We start from the raw sequence: 15,438 nt of genomic DNA, 5'->3' as shown, positions 1-15,438 counted from the left end.
GATGGTGGGCAGATGGAGAGCATGGGACAGGGGAAGGAAACATGGTGACGTGGTGCAACTGAAATGAGAAAAGGGACAGAGGGGGAGCATCTACCGGAAGATGGAAAATTCAGTGTTCATGCCACTAGGTGGGATATGAGGTGCCGTCCCTCCAGTTTGCGTTTAGCCTCGACTTTGCCACAGAGGAGGCTGAGGACAGACATGTCAGTGTGGGGAATTAAAATGGCTGGCAACCGGGAGATCCAGACAGCCAGTAAAGGAGTAGCTGGCGTTTTACACCACATCTGAGATCCAGTTCCACTGAACTCGGCTCAATGTGCAGCTGCAGAGCATGAATGTCCCCTGAGAAATTTCTATCCCGATGACTCAAGCTGAGAACGCACAGTTACAAATTTGTTGGACGCAATTTTAACCTAACATAGTGAGGTGGGAGAAACAAATAGTAATGTTAACGTGTTAAATCAGGCGGGGTTATACAACCAGCAAGGTAGTTTCTCAGTACTGTATTTCCTTATAACATAGAATGAGGCCATTCAGCTCATTGAGTCCATGTCAGCTCTCAGGGTGATTCCCACTGGACAATTCCTCCAGTTACTTCCCTGTAATCTATTCCCCTCATGCTCATTGGCTCTCCCTACCACCCACCCACACAGTGATGCAGCGGGTAGTACGGCTGCCTCACTGCTCCAGTTAACCCGGGTTCAGTCCTGATCTCTATTGCTGTCTGCGTGGAGTTCGCACATTCTCTCTGTGACTGGGGGGAAACCCACCGGAATTTCAGCTAAGAATGGCATTCGGAAAAAAACAGAATCTTTTTAGCTTTGAAAGGAAGGGGTCAAGATGGATTTTTATCAGTCCAGGAAACTGGAGGCTGATAGATCGTTGTCTTGCTCTGTCAGTTCTCCTTTAAGAACTGGGTGTGAGCACATGTAACAGGTTGCAGATCAATAAAGGAATAACATGGCGTCTCCATTTTGTAGAGCAGCAATGTGTTCATTTAGTCATTAACGCAAGGGTTAAAACACTAATGCTTACGGGTAGACCTGTCTAACAGAGGTATGGAAAAGAGAAGGGGACATGCAGTTATCAAGCTGAGTAGTTTTTAATCAATGCTTATCATTAGAGTGAAGGGGTGGGGCTGAAAACTTTCTTTGAAAGGAGACGCAAGAATAATATCAAGGGAAACTGCTCCAAGCCACAAACAATAAAGGGATGACTTGCATTTCTATTTTACCCTTTGCAGCATCAGGATCCTCATCAAGGCAAATTAAATGCTTTGTGAAGTGCTAGAACATAATGTAGAACAGAGAACAGTACAGCACAGGAACAGGCCCTTCGGCCCACAACGTCTGTGTCAACCATGATGCCAATTTAAACTGCACATCTACCCGCACATGGTCGCTTTACAGTGCCAGCAACCCAGGTTCAATTCCGGCCACAGTCTGTAAGGAGTTTGTACGTTCTCCCCGCATCTGTGTGGGTTTCCTCCAGGTGCTCCGGTCTCCTCCCACATTCCAAAGGTGTATGGGTTAGGAAGTTGTGGGCATGCTATGTTGGCGCCGGAAGCGTGGCGACACTTGCGGGCTGCCCCCAGAACACTCTACGCAAAAGATGCATTTCACTGTGTGTTTCGATGTACATGTGACTAATAAAGAAATCTTATCTTATTTATATCCCTGCATTCCCTGCTTGTTCATGTGTCTGTCTAAATGCCTCTTAAACATTGCTGTTATATCTGCTACCACCACTTCCCCTGGGAGCACGTTCCAGGCACCCACCACTCTCTGTGTGAAAAACTTGCCTCATAAATCTCCTTTAAATTTTCCCCCTCTCACCTTATAGCTATGCCCCCAAGTATTTGACATTTCCACCCTCGGATAAAAACTCTGACTATCTACCCTATCTATGCATCTTATAATTTTTGAAACTTCTATCAGGTCGTCCCTCAACCTCTGATGCTCCAAAGAAAACAATCCAAGTTTGTCCAACCTCTCCTTATAGCTACTACTCTCTAATTCAGGAACATCCTGGTGAGCCCCTTCTGTCCCCTCTCTAAAGACCCCACATCCTTCCTGTACTGTGGCAACCAGAACTGCACACATGACTCCAAATGTAGCCTCACCATAGTTTCATACAGCTGCAGCATGACTTCCTGACTTTTATATCAACACCCCAACCAAAGAAGGCAAGCATGCCGTACGCCTTCTTTACCACCGTACCTACTGTACTTGTGTTGCACTTTCAAGGAGCTTTGGACTTGCACCCCAGGATCCCTCTTCCCATCAGTGGTCCTAAGAGTCCTGCCATATACAGAATACTTTCTCTTTACATTTGACCTGCAAAAGTACTACACATTACACTTGTCCAGATTAAGCTCTATCTGCCATTTCTTTGCCCATGTTTCCAACTGATGTATGTCCTTCTGACTCCTTTGACTACTTTCCTCACTGTCCACATCTCCACCAATTTTTCTGTCGTCTGCAAACTTACCAATCAGCCCTCCTATATTTTCATCCAGAAGGACCCAGCACTGATCCTTGTGGAACACCACCGGTCACAGACCTCCAGTCAGATTAACACTCCTCCACCACTACCCTCTATCCTCTTCCATCGGGTAGAAGATACAGGTGCCTGAGGGCACGTACCACCAGACTTAAGGACAGCTTCTACCCCACTGTGATAAGACTGTTGAACGGTTCCCTTATACGATGAGATGGACTCTGACCTCACGATCTACCTTGTTGTGACCTTGCACCTTATTGCACTGCACTTTCTCTGTAGCTGTGACACTTTACTCTGTACTGTTACTGTTTTTACCTGTACTACATCAATGCACTTTGTACTAACTCAATGTAACTGCACTGTGTAATGAATTGAACTGCACGATCGGTTTGTAAGACAAGCTTTTCACTGTATGTCAGTACAAGTGACAATAATAAACCAATACCAATACTAATATGTCTGAGCCAATTTTGAATCCAACGTACCATCTCCAAGGATTCCATGTACCTTAATCTTCTGGGTCAGCCTACCATGAGGGACCTTGTCAAAAGCCTTAATAAAGTCCATGCAGACAACATCCACTGCCTACCCTCATCAATCACCTTCATCAGCTCCTCAAAAAACTCAAATCAAATTTCTAATACATGACCTCCCCTACACAAAGCCGTGCTAACTATCCCTAATAAGTCTATACTTTTCCAGATACAAGGACATCCAACCCCTAAGAATCATCTCCAATAATTTCCCTACCACTAATGTAAGGCTCGCCTGCCTATAATATTCTAGTTTTTCTCCATTGCCCTTCTTAAACAGAGGAACAACACTGACTATTCTCCAGTCCTCTGGGACCTTGCCTTTGACTAAAGAGGGTACAAAGATCTCTGTTAACACCCCACCAATCTCCTCTCTTGGCTCTGCCAATAACCTGTGATAGATCCCTTCAAGACCTGGGGACCTATTCTTCAAGGGACCAAATACCTCCTCCATTTTGATTACAAAATGCCCTAGAATATCAGCATACCCCTTCCTGATCTCACTATCTTCTATGTCCTTCTCCTGGGCGAATACCAATGCAAAGTATTTGTTTAGTACCTTGCCCATTCTCTCCTTTGTCTTTGAGTGGTCCTACCCTCTCCTTAGTTACCCTTTTGTTTTTAATGTATGTAAAGTGTTGTCACTCCTTTAAGTAGAAAATGCGGTAGTAGTGGAGTATATCAATGACTATTGTTGTTGTGAAGGGAGCTGTGGAAATCTAAGTGTAGTTCAATTAGTGTGGCTATAGTTAAACAGACTTGTGGGCAGAATTTGCCCGATTCAAGTATGCAGCATTGCCAATGTACATTTCCAGTTTACTCATTTTGCATGATGCTTCTTGTTTTACAGTTTCTCTGCCTCAAGAACATTAGGACCTTTTTAAATGCTTGCTGTGAAAAGTTCAACATGAAGAAGAGTGAACTATTTGAAGCCTTTGACCTGTTTGATGTCCGAGATTTTGCTAAGGTATGGTTTCTACTTTCCAGACTGGAATTTTGGGCTCAGTGCCTGGTTGGTTTGGAAAATACAAACCTGGCATGAGGATTGAGTCAATTTTTATTCTTTTTTGGCACATTTTAGCTTTTTTTGAAAGTGAATGTGTGTTTATGTTGTAAATTGAGAATTGTATGAATGCTTGATTTATAATTAAATGGGACATTGTCAGTATGGTTGTTTGGAATGATCAATTGATTTGTCCCTCTAGTTCATGAATTCCTGGACCTCACTGCAGAGAGGCACTTATCGATCATCTTGGTGTCCTAGAAACCAGGTGATTAAGAAAAAAAACAGTGAGATTACCTGCAAAGGGGAGTTAACATTCAGCTTCAATTGTAAATGGCTCATGATGGGGCCCAAACAGGTCAAGAGGAGGATTCAACAACTTTCTCATGAACCATTGCTATGTATGTCAGGAGAAGCAAACCATGCATCTAATCCTGAAATACCTTGCACACAACAAGATTTGGTAAAACCAATACCAATTCCCTATTGGTAAATTTTGGTAATTGGTAAATTGGTTTATTATTGTCACATGTACCAGGGCACAGTGAAAAACGTTGTTTTGCATGCCATCCATACAGATCGTTTCATTATAACAGTGCATTGAGGTAGTACAAGGGAAAACAATAACAGAATGCAGAATAAAGTGTTACAGTTACAAAGTGCAGTGCAGGCAGACAATAAAGTGCAAGGTCATAACGAGGTGGATTGTGAGGTCAAGAGTTTATTTTATCGTACTAAGGGACCAGTCTTATAACAGGGAGATAGAAGCTGTCCTTGAGCCTGGTGATATGTGCTTTCAGGGTTTTCAGGCTATACAGAGCATGGTGGATAGACAATGTGGGGAGGACTGTAAACACAACATGGAAGGTGTTTTGTTATTTGAATTGACTGCAGCCATTCAAATTAGATGGAAGACTTGGAGTTAGGAGCCTTACCAGACTGAATCCTAGGATGACTGGGCTGATGACTGAGGAAAGGTAGGGTCAACTCGGTCCCTACCTCTGAGGTGATAGAAGAATGAGAGGGGATTTCATAGACACCTATTAAATTCTCACATAACTTGTCAGGCTAGATACAGGGAAACGTTGTAGATAGCTGGAGAGTCACAAACTCAGGATGCATGTAACGCCATGTAGAACGGAGATCAGGAGCAAAGTCTTCACCCTGAGGGAATTCTTGACCAGAGAAGGTAGTGGAGACCGTCATTAATTATATTCAAGAAGAATGTGGCAATATTTCTTAATGCTAAAGGGATCAATGGATATGGGGGGAAGGTGGAAGAATCAGACAAAGTCAGAATCAGGATTATTATCACTGACAAATGTTGTGAAATCTGTTGTTTTGCGGCGGCAGGTACAGTGCAAGATATAAAAATTACTATAAGTTACAAAAATAAATAAATAGTGCAAAAGAGGAAGAACGAGGCAGTGTTCATGGGTTCACGGACCATTCAGAAATCTGATGGTGGAGGGGAAGAAGCTGTTCCTGAAACGTTGAGTGTGGGTCTTCAGGCTCCTGTCCCTCCTCCCTGATGGTAATAACATGAAGAGGGCATGTCCCGGATAGTGAGGGTCCTTAAAGATGGATGCTGCCTTCTTTAGGCACCCTTCTTGAAGATGTCCTTGATGGCGGGGAGGGTTGAGTAGGATACTGAAGTGGATGATCAACCATGAACATGCTGAATGGTGGAACTGAATTGAAGGGCAGAATCACCTACTCCTGTTCCCGCTTTCTATGCTTGTACATTTGGAGAGGTGGTATACCTTCAAAAGAAGGAATTTTTATTAATGTGTGCTGGGATATCATTGATGGTACCTGAGGGCTGCTTTGGCTATGGAATGCCATGGGTGGATGGGTCAGGGTGGAATACTGTGGAAGACTAGCAATTCACAACTTGTCTCATGCCCTCGGTAGCATGGTGGTTAAAATACTGGACTGGAAGTCAGAGAGCTGATTATTTGGCCTCGGGACAGGGGTTCAAACCTTACCACCACTGCTGGGGAGTCTCAGTTCAAATAATGGAATGAAGAACCAGTCTCAGCAATGGTGACCTAAAGCTACTGGATTGTCCATCTGGTCCACTTATTGCCTTCAGGGAAAAGGAATCTGTCGTCCACACCTGATCTGGCTGATACATTGCTCCAAACCAATCAAATTCATTGCCTGTAATGGAGACACAGGAGACTACAGATGCTGGAATCTGGAGCAACAAGCAAGGTGCTGGAGGAACTCAGCAAGTCATGCAGCATCTGCGGAGGGAAATGGACAGTCGATGTTTCAGGTTGAGACCTTCGACCAACGATGTCGTCTCTCCATTTCCCTCCATAGATGCTGCCTGACCTATTGAGTTCCTCCAGCATCCTGTTTGTTGCTCATTCCCTCTAACTGTTGCTCCAGCCCAAAGGGTAATTAAAGATAGGCAATAAATGGTGATCTAGAAACTGACATCCATACCCCCTGAACCTGCATATCCCAAAGTGCTTTACAGCCAATGGGATCTCTGTGATAATTGCTTCATAACATGGGAACCAAAGAAACAAATTAATGCACAGCAGACTGGGGCAGACCTGATCTTGTTATAATGATACCGTAATCTATTCAAATGAAATTTTTTATTCACTCATGAGATGTGGGCTTTGTGGGTTGACTGTATCTAAATGTCCATCCTTAGTTGCCCTCGAGAAGGTGGTAGTGAGCTGCCTTCTTGAACTGCTGCAGTCCTTGAGGTCTGGGGTGGATAAATATCAACCATGAACATTAGGGTAACTGCCCTGCCATTTAGAATAGTATCACCTTATCTTCTATCTTTACCTCAGAGAACAGACAGGGCTCAGTTAACACATGGCCACTCTCTGGTCTATGGGCTGTTCCCAGGGACACACAGGGAGGCAGATGTCAAGTGCTGCTGGAAGATCATCAGCTCAATGAAAGGCACCCTTTGGTCTGCCCAAGGTTTTCCAGCACAGCGAGATGTCCGTAAGGGAATGCTGCTGACTGGCACATTCCAGGCTGCAGGAGTAAGTGCTGAAGGACACACTGAAGCTCAATGCAGCCAATGCAAAGGCTCTGTGGGGAAGGACCACAGTCTAAGTTCCTTCTGCTACTGCACATGGAGGGTGGGGAAGCCCCTCAAACAACGAAAGGGTGCATCACCCCAGGGGGCCACATGAGTGGCAATGGTGCTGTGGTTTAAAAAATGTGTTAACACTACTGAATGAATTGACCAAGTGACACTAAGAATGTAAAAGGTATTGCACTGTGTTTTGCTTTTAACATATATGTTTTACTATGAATCAATTTTATTTTTGGAAATTTATTTTCATGGCCAGACTTGAAAATCCCATCAGTGCCAACTGAAACAGTTTTCTGTACTTAGTGCCAGCCGCAATATCACATGCTCACTGGTGGGTGAGACGGAAGGTCCCCAGTGCTATTTTCTGTCCTCTAACACTAAAAAAATTGTTGTCAGTGAGATTTTCAACCACAAGGTTCTGAAGGATGAGTGGTGCTGGTCACTCACAGCCCAGCTGACACCGAAAGTTCAAATGCATTGCTGAACAGACGGCTGCTCACCACTCTCCACGCCCACCATTTGTTCTGCACACTACTCACACTCAACATTGATCTTTCGCTGCATCTCTTAGCCCATATTTATACTCCGATATTTTCTTATGATATAGAAGGAAGCCATTTGGCCCATCGAGTCTATGCCAGTTCTCAGAGCGTAGCAGTTAGCGTAATGCTATTACAGTGCAGTGAACTGGGTTCAGTTCCCGCTGCTGCCTGTAAGGAGTTTGTATGTTCTCCCAGTGTCTGCATGGGTTTCCTTCGGGTGCTCTGGTTTCCTCCCACATTCCAAAGACATACAGGTTAGGAGCTGTGGGCGTGCTATGTTGGTGCTGGAAGAGTGGTGACACTTATGGACTGCTGCCAGCATATTCTCAGTAATGCAACAAGACACATTTCATTGTGTGTTTCAATGTACATGTGACTAATAAATAAATATCTTATATCTTATTTCCCTGCTATCTATCCTCCCGCATGTGCCCATTAACATTCCCCCTGATTTTCCTACCAGCCGCACTAATTTTCAGCAGCCAATTAATTACCACGTCTTTGGGACGTGGGAGGAACCTGGAGCACCCAGGGAAAAGCCCATGCAGTCACAGGGAGAACACGAAAACTCAACACAGACGGCACCAGAGGTCAGGATCGAAAATGGGTCACTGGAGCTGTGAGGCAGTGGCTCTACCCACTGTGTCACTATGCCATAACAGAAACAGTATTTTACTGTCTACTTGTGTAGATTTAACATTCTGCTTCACGGATGTGCAAGAGATGCCTCCCAGGCACCACATCACCCAAACCTTAATCATCCTGGCTTCACAGAGAGCTTCACTCTTATCTACAGGACTGGAGAAGTAATATGTGCAGAGATGATGCTTCTACAGGGTAATCCGTTCCACACCTGTGATCAGATTACAGCTGTATAAATTGTTGGTGAGATCACACTTGGAGTACTGTGTACAACAAACAATCTGCTGGAGGAACTCAGCAGGTCGAGCGGCATCTGTAGTGGGAAAGGAATCAATGTTTTGGGTCGAAACTCTGCATCAGGACTGATGTTGGACAATTTCTTTCGCCCTACAGATACTGCTCGACTCCCTTAGTTCCTCCATCAGATTGATTGTTTGTGGCTCTAGATTCCAGCATCTGCAGTCTGTATTGTGTGCAGTTCTGGTCGCCTGACTATGGGAAGGATGTCATTGAGATGGAGAGGGTACAGAAAAGATTCATGAGGATTGGAGGGCTTGAGTTATAAGGAGAGACTGGATAGGCTGGGACTTCTCTCCCTGGAGCATCGGAGGCTGAGGGGTGACCTTATAGAGATTTATTAAATCATGAGAAGCATAGTTAAGGTGGATGGTCACACTCTTTTTCCCAGGGTAGGGGAGTTTAAAACTAGAGGGCATAGGTTTAAGGTGAGAGAGGAAAGATTTAAAAAGGACCTGAGGGACAACTTTTTCACACAGAGGGTAGTGGGTACATGGAACAAGAGGTAGAGGCAGGTGCAATTCCAACATTTAAAGACATTTGGACAGGTACATGGTATTAGTATTGGTATTGGCTTATTATTGTCACTTGTACCGAGGTACAGTGAAAAACTTGTCTTGCATACCAATCATACAGGTCAATTCATTACACAGTGCAGTTACATGGAGAGGAAAGACTTAGAGGGATATGGGCCAAACGCAGGCAAATGACAACAGCTCAGTTAGACAACTTGGTCAGTACGGACGCGTTGGGCCAAAGGGCCTGCTTCCAAGCTGTATAACTCTATGACCTCACAGTACAGGCTTATCTGCTGGTCTCACAGACGAAGCCAGTCACCCTCACTCTTGGCTTTCTAGCCTCAAGATCATTCCAGATATCATCTGCCGAAATATCTTACGTCTCACAGTGTGGTGAGAACTGCTGAATAAGAGAGGTCAATAGCACTCACTACAAACAATCTAAGCAGGAGGAGGCTGTTGGGCTGTCCATTCCTATTCCAATAGTCACGAAGATCATGGCCCATTCTTTACCTCAACACCATTTTGCCCCACTATCCTCCTTGATTCCCTTAATATTCAGAATCTATTCATCTCTGTCTTAAATGGATGAAAATAACGAAGCTTCTTCAGGCCCCCAGTTTAAGAATTCTAAAGATTCACCGCCTACTGAGTGAAGAACTTTCTCCACCTCAGTCCTGAATTGCCGGCCACTTATCCTGAGACTGTGATTCCAGGGTCATTAGCCAGGGACTCTTCCCTGCATCCAACCTGTCAAGAATTTTGTAAGTTACAATGAGACCCCCTCTCATTCTTTGAAACTAGAGAATACAGATCTATTCTACCCACTATCTCCTTGTACAGCAAACCCACCATTGCTGAAGCACGTCTCGTTAATCTTTGCTTCACTCCTTTTATAGGTAGGGAGACTGGAATTGCACATAAAACCCCAAGCACAGCGTCACCAAGACCCTATACAATTGCAGTAAGACATTTTTACTCCTATACTCAAATCCTCTTGTGAGAAAAGCCCACATATCATTTCCTTCCTAACTGCTTGCTACACCCACTTGTTGGCTTTCAGTGCACAAGGTAACCCAGGTCCCTTTGAGCATCGATACTTCCCAATCTCTCACCATGTAAAAGATACTCTGCTTTTCTGTTTTCTACACAAAAGTGGATAACTTCAGATTGTCATACAGCTGCCATGTTCTTGCCTATTTATCCAACTTATCTATGTCTCCTTGAAGCTTCTTCACATCCTCACAATCCCAATTAGTTTTGTCTCACTAGCAAACTTGGAAATATGACATTTGGTCCCCTCAGCTGAATTGTTGTTATGGATTGCGAATAGCTGGGACCCCACTAGCGATCCCTGTGATAGCGATCTCTAGTGGCAGCCTGCCAACCTGAGAAAGATCCTTTCTCCTGCTATCTGTCCAATAATCAATTCTCAATCAATGCCAGTGTATAACCACCAACTGCATGTGCTCCACTCCTGTTGAATAATGTTGGACCTCATTAAACACCTTCTGAAAATCCAAGTATACCACATCCACTGGTTCCCCCTCACCTAATCCACACTGTCAAAGAACTCTGGTAGATTAGTCAACATCAATCTCCTTCCATAAATCCATGAAGACTCTGCTCAATCTATTATTCTTTTAAAGATGTTCTCTAATTATATTCCTCATCATAGATTCCAGCATTTTCCCTACCAATGGCTGGTTGGTAGTGTCCCATTTACTCTCTCCCACCTTACTTAAATAAATTGCTCCCTTTCAATCCCATAGGAACAGTTCACAAGAATGCAAGAAAATAGGGGCAGGAGTAGGCCACTCAGCTCCTCAAGCCTGGCCCACCAGTCAATATGATTATTGCTGATCTTCGCCAGGTCTCTTCTGAGCCAGTTCCCCACAATCCTCAATTCCTCGATCTGTCAAATATTTACCTATCTCCACCTTAAATATATCTAATGAACTGGTCTCCACCACCTTTGAGGGAAGAGAATTCCAGAGGTCCGCTACCTTCTGAGAGAAAGAATTTCTACGCACCTCAGTTTTAAATGGCCTGCCGCTTACCTTGTAGTTATGTCCCCTTGTACGTGACTCTCGCATTTAGTGAATTCCAGAATCTTTTGAATTTGGAAGATGATAACCAGAACATTCACCTTCATTATAGCTGCCTCTATTTCTCCTTACACCTCCAAGAGCAGGCAGTGCTTGCTGCCATCATAAACTTCACCACAATGCATGCGCTAATACAATGCACCTGTGGCCATTCAAGCTTCCAAGGTGGAAGGAACCCATGGGGCTCACCATGAAGGAGGCAGACATGGGTTCAGTACCCAACATCTTCTCTACCCAGACTGCATCAGCCCCCGAAAGAGTGTGGACCAATTTTTACGGATGCACCACAGAAAGCATCCTATCTGGATGCATCACAGCTTGGTATGGCAACTGCTCTGCCCAAGACCACAAGAGATAGCAGAATTGTGAATGCAGCTTGGTCCATCACACAAACCAGCCTCCCCACCATTGACTCTGTCTACACTTCCCCCTGCTTTGGGAAAGCAGCCAACATAATCAAAGACCCCTCCCACCCCAGTCATTCTCTCTTCTCCCCTCTCCCATTGAGCAGAAGATACAAAAGCTCAAGAGCAAATGCCAGCAGGCTCAAGGACAGCTTCTATCCCGCTGTTATTAGACACTTGAACGGATCTCTCATACACTAAAGATGACTCATTGTTCTTTTAATCTACCTTGTCGTGACCCTTGCACTTTATTTGTCTACCTGCACTGCACTTTCTCTGTAACTGTAACACTATATTCTGCATTATGTTCTCCTTTTACTACCACCATGCATCTATGTATGGAATGATCTGCTTGATATCACACAAACAAAAGCTTTTCACTGTATCTCGGTACATGTGACAATAATAAACTAACTCCAATGCTGATACCAATATACTCTCTGCCATCTCATGGAACTGGTCTGACATGATGGACACTCCTCCAGACATCTTAGGATGCTCACCCAAGACCCATCTCCTGGGTGCTTCCCAATTGTGAGGTTTATCCGATCCCTCGGAGTCAGCAGCAGAGACTGGATCCTGCCTCTATGGAGTTCCAACAGAACTTGTCCTCCCGCTCCTGCCTGTCAGCAGCTGACTAACGCCAGGTTCCTCCCCTCACGAAGCCCACCCTTCTAGTCTACTCCCTCTACTCATGGTGCCTTGCATCTGAGCTGGTGCCCTGTGGGGGCAAGTGCTAGGTGACTGAAATAGCCAACGCCTCCACCTCCTCCTCTGGGGTAGTGAGCTGGGGCTGGGGCTCCCTAACACACGTTACGGGGTCCTGCAGCAATGTTGGGCTACAGATATCGTATCCCGTCACCAACCACATCTCATAACTGCAGTGAGAATGCTTGCAGTGCAATGCTGTCTGCAGATTTCTGCAAATAATGACTTCTGGTTGATCTGAAACCATCTGTTGATAAGCTTAAGAAAACAAGAAATAGCAGCAGAGATAGTCCATTTGACCTGCTCAGTTATTCATTCATTCCTGATCTTCTTAGCTCAGTGTAATTTTTCTGTGCTTGCTTCATGCCCATTGATTCCCTTAATATCTTAAGACAAAATCAAAGAGTAATACAGCATAGAAGTAGCCCCTTTGGCCCACCTCATCTATGTCGACCACGATGCCCATCTAAGCTCATCCCAGTTGCCTGCATTTGGCCCATGTCCCTCTAAATCTTTCCTATCCATGTACCTGTTCAAACGTCTTTTAAATGTTGTCATTGTACCCGCCTCAACCATCGATCTATCGAGAACATAGTCGATAACTGAGCCTCCAAGCCTTATTGTATAGAGAATTGTCAAGGTTCACCATTAGTTGAAGAAATATCTTCTTATCTCATTACGGATTGGCTGACCCCTCATTTTGATACGATGATATGATATGATATCATATGATATCAGTCATATGTACATCGAAACACACAGTGAAATGCATCTTTTGCGTAGAGTGTTCTGGGGGCAGCCCGCAAGTGTCGCCACGCTTCCGGCGCCAACACAGCATGCCCACAACTTCCTAACCCATACACCTTTGGAATGTGGGAGGAAACCGGAACACCTGGAGGAAGCCCACGCAATCACGGGGAGAACGTACAAACTCCTCACAGACAGCGGCCGGAATTGAACCTGGGTCGTTGGTGCTGTGTTGTGTGACTGTGACCCCTGGTTTAGATAGTCCAGCCAATGGAATTATTATTCCTGCATCTGTCCTGTCAAGAATTTTTGACTTTTCAATGAGAAAACTTCTCATTCTTCCAAACTCTAAAGACCAGAAGCGCAGTCTGTTAAATATTTCCTCCAAGAATCAAACAGGTGCATCTTTGTTGTATTCCCTTCATCATAAGTATATCCTTCCTAGGTAAGGAGAACAAGTCTGTGCACAATATTGCAGGCACAGCCTTATCAGAGACCAAACGAATTGCAGGATGATGCAATTAAAAATTGATAAACTGCAAATGCTGGAACTGTGAAATAAAACAGGAAACTCTCAGCAGGTCAGGCAGCATCTGTGGAAAGAGAAAGGCTTTCAGGTTGAAGAACATTCATCCATTTTGTTGAGTGCTGAGTGTTTTTCAGCATTTTCTGTTTCTATCTCTACATGGCATCTTTACCCTTATAATCCAATCCTCACATCAGAGGCTGTTTACCATCCTAATTGCTTGTTGCACTGACACGTTTGTGTAAAGGATACTCTGGACATCAACACTTTGCAAACCCTCACCATTTAAACAATATTGCGCGTTTGCTATTTTCACACCAAATTGGTTGAGCTCAACATTGTTGGCATTATATTCCATCTGCCACTCTCTCGCTTCCTTGGGTTGTCTGCACGTGAAGGTATGTGCTGGTTTAGACCAGCAATGTGGTGAAGTCACCACATTGTGCTGGGTTGTGAAGGAAGTGGGGTTGTTGCAAAGGTAAAATGCACAGACCTTCCACTCTATTGACAAGCTCGCTTGTCGATGTGTAGTTCCCGGCCTTGTGCATGATAAGAGGCATTTCTTTTCTCATCACTGTCACTGTCTCCATCCTTTGTCCAGAAAAGCCAGGTGCTTTGTAAACCCAGTGCCATATCAAACCTTGAGATGAGTTTAAGTTATGACCTGTGTCCTTATATCACCCAACTTCACCCCCTACCTCAGCTCATCTCTGCCCCATCACCTCCAGCCTTGTCTATTCCCACACACTCCTGAAAGGCCTTTCTCATTCCTCTCTCCTGAAATTTCTGCTGCTCATGATCTCACTCATACATAATCCCCACATCATCAACCCTGCACTCTCTGATCTACCGTGTTTCCCGGTTAAGTTAAATTCTCACCCTTATTTTTTGCACATTATCATCTCACCCCTCCCTTCTGTGTATAACCTCCACTTCAAGATCTCTGCACTCCTCCTACCCCGACCTCTTGGCCATACCCTCAGTTGTTGACTTGTTAAGCTTCAGAATTCCCTCCCTGAACTTGAACCTCTTTGTCTCTCTCTCCCATCCACCCCCCTTTAAGATGTTCCTTAAAATCCACCTCCGTCTCGAAGATTTTGGTTATATGCTTCTCTGATTTACCCTTAATTATATTTTTGTTCCGATGTGAAGCGACTTGGATTGTTTTTGCTACATTAAAGATGCTATTTAAATGTTGTTGAGCGATGAACTTGGAAAAACCTGACAGAAGAACTGATTCATGTCCAAGTCAGGATAGTTGGAGAAAAACATAGAGGTCTTGGTGCTCTTATGAACTTCTTGCCCTTTGTCTCCCTTGAGAATTGAGAAGTTAGAGAGAGAGAGAGAGAAAGTGTGTGCATGTGTGTGTGCGTGCATATGCGGGTGCGTGCGTGCGAGTGTGTGCGCGCGTGTGTGTGCGTGCGTGCGCGCGTGTGTGTGCGTGCGTGTGTGTGTGTGCGTGTGTGTGTGCGTGTGTGTGTGTGTGTGTGTGCGCGCGCGCGCACGTACGTGCCTGAATGCTGTGGGTTTCCTCCAGGTGCTCCAGTTTCCTCCCACGTCCCAAAAACGTGAGGATTGGTAAGTTAATTGGCCGCTGTAAATTACTCTGTGTGTGTGAATTTTAGGACCTGAGAGGAGTTGATGAGAATGTGGGAAGAGTAAAAAATGGTATAAATGGGTGGCTGATGGTTGGCATAAACGATGGGCTGAAGGGCCTGTTTCCGTGCTGTATCTCTCCATGACTCTACATGTATGTGTGTATTTAGCCAAAGGGGAAGCATCTATCACTGCGTGAGGAGTTCTGAAGTTTGCTGAAGAATATCAAAGGGGGATTT

At 44.7% G+C, this 15,438-nt stretch overlaps 1 protein-coding gene across 1 annotated transcript in view; it reads left to right on the top strand.

Moving 5' to 3' along the window:
• The window catches only part of LOC127584928 (proto-oncogene vav-like), a 125,773-nt gene that overhangs the window by 31,770 nt on the left and 78,565 nt on the right, over positions 1–15,438 (top strand). The window contains exon 2 of the mRNA XM_052041947.1: positions 3,886–4,002. Coding sequence (XP_051897907.1) covers positions 3,886–4,002 — 117 coding nt within the window. The remainder of the gene's footprint in view (positions 1–3,885; positions 4,003–15,438) is intronic.

The sequence above is a fragment of the Pristis pectinata genome, chromosome 31 (genome assembly GCF_009764475.1).
Source record: "Pristis pectinata isolate sPriPec2 chromosome 31, sPriPec2.1.pri, whole genome shotgun sequence".
Taxonomy (NCBI): domain Eukaryota; kingdom Metazoa; phylum Chordata; class Chondrichthyes; order Rhinopristiformes; family Pristidae; genus Pristis; species Pristis pectinata.
Note: the sequence above shows the minus strand (reverse complement) of the source record. Positions and strands in the feature narration are given on the sequence as shown.